General features: G+C 38.7%; 1 protein-coding gene across 3 annotated transcripts in view; it reads right to left on the minus strand.

Moving 5' to 3' along the window:
- Positions 1-7,433, minus strand: part of macrod1 (mono-ADP ribosylhydrolase 1) — a 336,953-nt gene extending 329,520 nt beyond the window's left edge. For 2 of the 3 annotated variants that reach the window (XM_062965192.1, XM_062965193.1), the window contains exons 1-2: positions 7,109-7,433; positions 1,100-1,201 (exon numbers count right to left, since the gene is read on the minus strand). In XM_062965192.1, the coding sequence (XP_062821262.1) occupies positions 1,100-1,201; positions 7,109-7,325 (319 nt within the window). In that variant the 5' untranslated portion in view covers positions 7,326-7,433. Of the gene's footprint in view, positions 1-1,099; positions 1,202-3,541; positions 3,642-7,108 lie in introns of those variants that run through there. The other variant, XM_062965194.1, reaches the window with a different exon arrangement.
- Positions 7,434-7,995: the final 562 nt, after the last annotated feature.

A 7,995-nucleotide genomic window follows, 5' to 3' on the forward strand; every position in this document is an offset into this window, starting at 1 on the left:
AGGCCAATAATAATAATAATAGCAGCTGGGGGCTCCATTAATAATAATGGAGACCCCAGTGGCGCAGCATATTAAAGCGCTGAGCTGCTGAACTTGCGGACCGAAAGGTCGCAGGTTGGAATCCGGGGAGGGGAGTGAGCACCTGCTGTTAACCCAAGCTTCTGCCAAGCGAGCTGTTCAAAAGCATGCAAATGTGGGTAGATCAATAGGTACTGCTCTGGCAGGAAGGTAACAGCGCTCCATGCAGGCATGCCGGCCTCATGACCTAGGAGGTGTCTACAGACAACACTGGCTCTTCGGCTTAGGAATGGAGATGAGCACCAACCCCGGGGGTTGTCAGGGATAAAAACTTTACCTGTACCTAATAAAACTTTATTTGTATATCTCTCTCTCTCTGCCCAAAGGAACTCAGGGCGGTTTCCTACATAGGTAAAGCATTCAATTACCAACACAAAAACATCAACATAATATTCTACTTTACCATATCATGAACGATGTAGTAACCTGATATTAATATTGAAATACAATAATTATTGTATTTATTTATTTATTTATTTATTTATTTAATACATTTATATCCCATCCTTCTCACACCAAAGGGGACTCAGAGCAGCTTACAAATTATTTACATACAATATTATATTATTAGTATAGTACTAATAAATTATTATTAGCATAGTACTGGCAATAAATTACCATATTGTACTATATTTATATATTGTAATATTATTAATAATATTACATGTAACATATAATACATAATTAATATTATTATATTATATTAGTATTATATTTCAATATTAAGAAATACAAGAACCCAACCATATTAAAGCACCTATGCTGTTAAGGCTTTTTGAGTCTCTTTCTTTAGAAAGAAAAAGCAAAATAATAATAACACTAATAATAATGCGCATTGAGGGCTTTTTTCATACATTTTTTGCAAGAGTCTGTTGTGTATTGAAAGTGTCAAACTGCATTAAATAGTCAGTGTGGACAATCCTAATTGCCAGAATAATATGTTTACAACTCCACAACGCCTTTTTTCTTCCACTTCTTGGAAAATAAAATACTGGAGAGAAAAAGAAAAAAGAAAACTCACTTTTCGCCATCTCTTTCCATGAAGGTATTTGCTTCAGTTTGATGAAATCCTTGGTGAAATATTGCTCCCGCCTTTGTTTGTTATTCAGCCCTTTCAGAAATGCTGGAGAGAGAAAAACAACACAAAAAGGAGAGAATTAAGAAGAGTTTGTGAGGCAAAGAGACATTGGTTCACATTCTGAAAGATCAAAACCAGGGAGAAAAGACAAGTGCTTTGGTTTCATGAACTGAACTTGCTACATTTTTTATTTTGTCAAAGTGCTACAATATGTTTTGCCTAAAGCAACGAACGGTAAGCCAGAGCTTTTGCTAATAAATGAAGTGAAACTGAATATAAAACGTAAAACATGATGAAATACAAAGGATTACGAGAGGAAAGTCTTCTTCTCCAAACGAAACAGCTGCAACTGTTTGGGCTCCGAAATCCCTTTCTTTGCCAATATATTTAAATGGCAGATTCCAGCTGCTGTGCTCTTTTTTCTTTCTTGTAAACATTTTGGGAATTATTATTGTTTTCATCAGATTTTTAAAAGCATCTTTGTATCCATATGAGTGAAACAGTGTTATAAAATGCTTTTTTCCTATTACTTTTAATAGAAAAAGTTGCATTGTCTAGTTTGGGAGGCCGCTTATTTATTTATTTGTTTGTTTATTTATTTATGTATTACATTTATATCCCGCTCTTCTCACCCCGGAGGGGACTCAGAGCGGCTTACAAATCAAATGAACATACAATATATTATTAGCATAGCACAATATAAGCATTAAATTACTATATTGTACTACAGTAGAGTCTCACTTATCCAACATAAACGGGCCGGCAGAACGTTGGATAAGCGAATATGTTGGATAATAAGGAGAGATTAAGGAGAAGCCTATTACACATCAAATTAGGTTATGATTTTACAAATTAAGCACCAAAACATCATGTTAGACAACAAATTTGACAGAAAAAGTAGTTCGATATGCAGTAATGCTAAGTAGTAATTACTGTATTTATGAATTTAGCACCAAAATATCACAATATAGTGAAAACATTGACTACAAAAATGCATTGGATAATCCAGAACGTTGGATAAGCGAGTGTTGGATAAGTGAGACTCTACTGGATATGGTAATATTATTAGTAATATTACATTTAATATATAATATATAATTAATATTATTATATTATATTATCAGTAGTATAATATTGTATTACATTATAATATTATTATCAATATTATAAGTACAGTAGAGTCTCGCTTATCCAACGTTCTGGATTATCCAACGCATTTTTGTAGTCAATGTTTTCAATACATCGTGATATTTTGGTGCTAAATTCATAAATACAGTAATTACTACATAACATTACTGCGTGCTGAACTACTTTTTCTGTCAAATTTGTTGTATAACATGATGTTTTGGTGCTTAATTTGTAAAATCATAACCTAATTTGATGTTTAATAGGCTTTTCCTTAATCCCTCCTTATTGTCCAACATATTCACTTATCCAACGTTCTGCCAGCCTGTTTATGTTGGATAAGTGAGGCTCTACTGTATATTATTAGCATAGCACAATATAACCATTAAATTACTATATTGTACTATATCAGTATATGGTAATATTATTAGTAATATTACATTTAATATATAATATATAATTAATATTTTATTTTATTATTAGTAGTATAACATTGTATTACATTATAATATTATTATCAATATTATGTATATACAATATATTATATATTTATAAATTTATATTTATTTTTACCTCACGAATTTCCACAAACAGGTCTTGAAGAACAACGAAGGCCTCAAAACAATTCCCTCAGCCTTGGGAAGACCCACCATTCAAATTTTTGGTAAACAATTTTACATTGCATTGTTTGGTTTAGAAGGCCAATTTTTTACCTCACGAATCACCACAAACAGATTTTGAAGGCCTCAAAATGATTTCCTCAGCACTGAGAAGACCCATAATTCAAATATTCGGATTTAACACTACCTCCCATTACTACTGAGGTTTGGAATCCTTGTTCTACTTTTAAAAATATATTTATTTCGATGTATGGCATTTAATTTGTGTTTCAACTCGATTGGGCCCTGCCTCAAGCCGTGAGGAGAGGCGTGTAGCAAATTATTATTATTATTACTACTACTACTACTACTACTACTATTATTAGTGGAGCCCATTTGAACACTAGCCATATACTACTCAGCTAAAACCAACTAACTAAACTGCTAAAACCAACTAACTAAAACCACCCATCGCCAGGGTTACTTCTAGGCCTCTTCCAGGCCTTTGAGGGCCTCACAAACGGTTGCCTAGGAAACCGCCTCAATTTCCCGAGGTTTGCATTATAGCATGCCTGGCCTACACTGCCAGATAATCCACTTCAAACCAGAAAGTCTGGATTTTATATGGCAGTGTAGAAGGGGCCTTGGGCCGGATACTCACGACATTGCTGTGATTTTTCCAGGCAGCCTGGCCATATTCCAGAAGCATTCTCTCCTGACACTTTGCCCACATCTATGGCAGGCATCCTCAGAGGTTGTTAGAAACTAGGCAATATCTGTGGAATAATGTCCAGAATGGGAGAAAGAACTCTTGCCTGTTGGAGGTAGATGTGAATGTTGCAATTTGCCAGCTTGAATCGCATTGGATAGCCTTGCAGCTTCAAAGCCTGGCTGCTTCCTGCCTGGGAGAATCCTTTGTTGGGAGGTGTTTAAGAGTTCCTTCTCCCACCCTGGACAGATATATAAACCCCACTTACTGTATATACAGTAGAGTCTCACTTATCCAAGACTCGCTTATCCAATGTTCTGGATTATCCAACGCATTTTTGTAGTCAATGTTTTCAATATATTGTGATATTTTGGTGCTAAATTCGTAAATACCGTAATTACTACATAGCATTACTGCGTATTGAGCTGCTTTTTCTGTCCAATTTGTTGTCTAACATGATGTTTTGGTGCTTAATTTGTAAAATCATAACCTAATTTGATGTTTAATAAGCTTTTCCTTAATCCTTCCTTATTGTCCAAGGTATTCGCTTATCCAAGGTTCTGCCGGCCCATTTAGCTTGGATAACTGAGACTCTACTGTATATGGCAGTCTGGACTCAGATAGTAAAGGTTTCCCTGACGTTAAGTCCAGTCGTGTCTGACTCTGGGGGTTGGTGCTCATCTCCATTTCTAAGCCAAAGAGCCGGCGTTGTCCGTAGACACCTCCAAGGTCATGTGGCCGGCATGACTGCATAGAGCACTGTTACCTTCCCACCGGAGCGGTACCTATTGATCTACTCACATTGGCATGTTTTCGAACTGCTAGGTTGGCAGGAGCTGGAGCTAACAGCAGGCGCTCACTCCGGTCCCGGGATTTGAACCTGTGACCTTTCAGTCTGCAAGTTCAGCAGCTCAGCGCTTTAACACACTTCGCCACCGGGGCTCCTTAATCCTTTTCCTTAATCCCTCCTTATTATCCAAGATACTCGCTTATCCAAGGTTCTGCCGGCCTGTTTAGCTTGGATAAGTGAGACTCTACTGTATATGACAGTCTGGACTCAGATAACCCAGTTCAAAACAGATAATGTGGCATTTTCTGCTTTGATATTCTGGGATATAGGACTGTGTGGAAGGGCTCCAAGAGACCTCAAAACCTCCGAGGATTTTTTTTTGTGTCAGGAGCAACTGGAGTTGCTTCTGGAGTGAGAGAATTGGCCGTCTGCAAGGACGTTGCCCAGAGGATGCTTGGAATTTTTTTTGGATTTTTTACCATCCTTGTGGGAGGCTTCTCTCATGTCCCCGTATGGAGCTGGAGCTGATAGAGGGAGCTCATCCGCACTCTCCCCGGGTGGGATTCGAACCTGGCAGCCTTCAAGTCAGCAACCCAACCTTCAAGTCACAAGGCTTTTATCCCCTAGGCCACCGGAGGCTCCATAACTCTGAGGATGCCTGCCATAGATGTGGGCGAAACGTCAGGAGATAATGCTTCTGGAACATAGCCATACAGCCTGGAAACCTCAACAACCCAGTGATTCTGGCCATGAAAGCCTTTGACAACACACTGAAACAAGGATTGTTGATACAGCTTCCCTTTCCCCCATGATAACAACTCTTCCAAGAGTGTATTTCCCTTTCTAGGGGTCGATTTCTCTCCACACAGCCCTAGAACCCAGAATATCAAGGCAGACGTGGATTGTCTAAATCAGGGGTCCTCAAACTTTTAAATACGAGGGCCGGTCCACAATCTTTCAGACTGTTGAGGGGCCGGATTATCATTTGAAAAAAATACAAACAAATTCCGATGCACACTGCATATGTCTTATTTGTAGTGCAAAAACAACAAGAACAATGAAAGAACAATACAATATTTTAAAATAAAAACAATTTTAACCAACATACATTTATCAGGATTTCAATGGGAAGTGTGGTCCTGCTTCTGGCCAATGAGATAGCCAAGTTAATTAGGGTTGTTATTGTTGTTGTTGTTGTTGTTGTTGTGTGCCTTCAAGTCATTTCAGACTTTGGGTGAGCCCAAGTCTAAAATGTATTTATTTATTTACTGCATTTATTTACTACATTTGTATCACACCCTTCAGAGTGGCTTACAAATTATATGTACATACAATATATTATATTACAGTAGTCTCACTTATCCAAGCCTCGCTTATCCAAGTTTCTGGATTATCCAAGCCATTTTTGTAGTCAATGTTTTCAATATATCATGATATTTTGGTGCTAAATTTGTAAATACAGTAATTATAACATAACATTACCGCGTATTGAACTACTTTTTCTGTCAAATTTGTTGTCTAACATGATGTTTTGGTGCTTAATTTGTAAAATCATAACCTAATTTGATGTTTAATAAGCTTTTCCTTAATCCTTCCTTATTATCCAAGATATTTGCTTATCCAAGCTTCTGCCGGCCCGTTTAGCTTGGATAAGTGAGACTCTACTGTATTAGCATAGTACAATATTAGCATTATATATTACTATATTGAACTATACCACTATACTGTAATATTATTAGTAATATTATACCCTGTTTCCCCTAAAATAAGACATCCCCAGAAAATAAGACCTAGTAGAGGTTTTGCTGAATTGCTAAATATAAGGCCTCCCCTGAAAGTAAGACCTAGCAAAGTTTTTGTTTGGAAGCAGGCCCGCCGAACAGAACACCAGAACATGCAGGATCGGTAAATGTACAGTAGAGTCTCACTTATCCAACATAAACGGGCCGACAGAACGTTGGATAAGCGAATATGTTGGATAATGAGGCATTAAGGAAAAGCCTATTAAACATCAAATTAGGTTATGATTTTACAATTTAAGCACCAAAACATCATGTTATACAACAAATTTGACAGAAAAAGTAGTTCAATACACAGTAATGCTATATAGTAATTACTGTATTTACGAATTTAGCACCAAAATATCACGATGTATTGAAAACATTGACTACAAAAATGCGTTGGATAATCCAGAATGTTGGATAAGTGAGTGTTGGATAAGTGAGACTCTACTGTACCACAAAGTGTTGTACATGGAAATATTGGTAGTAACAAGAAATTATTGATAGGATTCACAGTTTGTTTGGTTATGCTGGTTTATGATGACATCTACTGTACAGTATATAATAAATGTTTAATTTTTTTTTGTTCAACAATAAATGTGAATTCTTCTTCGTGGAAAAATAAGACATCCCCTGAAAATAAGACCTAGAGCATCTTTGGGAGCAAAAATTAATATAAGACACTGTCTTATTTTTGGGGAAATATTACGGTATGTAATATAGAATATATAAGTAATATTATTATATGGTATTATTATTAGTGTTAGATTGTATTGCATTATAATATTATTATCAATATTATATGTATATACAATATATTATATTATAAAACTGAGGGCGGGGGCCAGGTAAATGACCTCGGAGCCGGGCCTTAGTTTGGGGACCCCTGGTCTAAGCCCACCCTGCCATATAATCCAGTTCAATGTGGATTCTATGCAGGTGACTTACATTTGGCCTCCTTCCAGTCAGTGGACGTGGTGAGATCCACCTTGGCTGCCATGGCCAAAGGAGGGAGGGCTGCCCAGCTCCGGATGCCCCTGGCCAAGCCCCACTGGGGGGTCTCCCTGCACCCTGGGGCCCCTTCTCTCCCCAAAGGCGCCCTCAAGGCCCAGCTGGCCCAGGCTCTCCTCCAGCCCGCCCGCAGAGTCCTGCCCGGGAGGGACATTGGGGCTGGCACTGCCCTGGTTGGTTGGTTGCCTCCCCGGGCCCTTATTTAGACCTCCTGCCCTGGGAATGCCTGCAGCTGCCAGACCAAAACACACGAGGAGGGGGCTGGGACTCGACAGCCTCTTGGCCACGCCCCCTCCGGCGCAAAGCCTGCTGGGAAATGGAGTTCTTTTCTGCCACACTCAGGCCTGCCCAGGCTCGGGAATGCATCACTGTACAGTTAAAGCAGCTGGACCCCATTTGGCTCAATGCTCTGGGTTCCTGGGAGATTATTATTATTATTATTGACACAACGACGTTGTATGACACAGCAAACAAGATAGACATGCTGGATTTCGTTTCACAAAACCACAAGTCGAACACTTCCCAAGTGTCTAGGACTGTGTGATGTATTTTCGGATGATGCGCGCAGATCCCAGCAGGGTGGCCTTTTGCAGTTGGCAGATCGTAATTTTGTCAATGTCTATTGTTTCCAAATGCCGGCTGAGATCTTTTGGCACGGCACCCAGTGTGCCCATCACCACCGGGACCACCTGCACTGGTTTCTGCCAGTCTTTGAAGTTCAATCTTGAGGTCCTGATAGCGGCTGAGTTTTTCCTGTTGTTTTTCGTCAATGCGACTGTCACCTGGGATGGCAACATCAATGATCCAAACCTTGTTCTTTTCCA

Source organism: Anolis carolinensis, unplaced genomic scaffold (genome assembly GCF_035594765.1).
Source record: "Anolis carolinensis isolate JA03-04 unplaced genomic scaffold, rAnoCar3.1.pri scaffold_14, whole genome shotgun sequence".
Taxonomy (NCBI): Eukaryota; Metazoa; Chordata; class Lepidosauria; order Squamata; family Dactyloidae; genus Anolis; species Anolis carolinensis.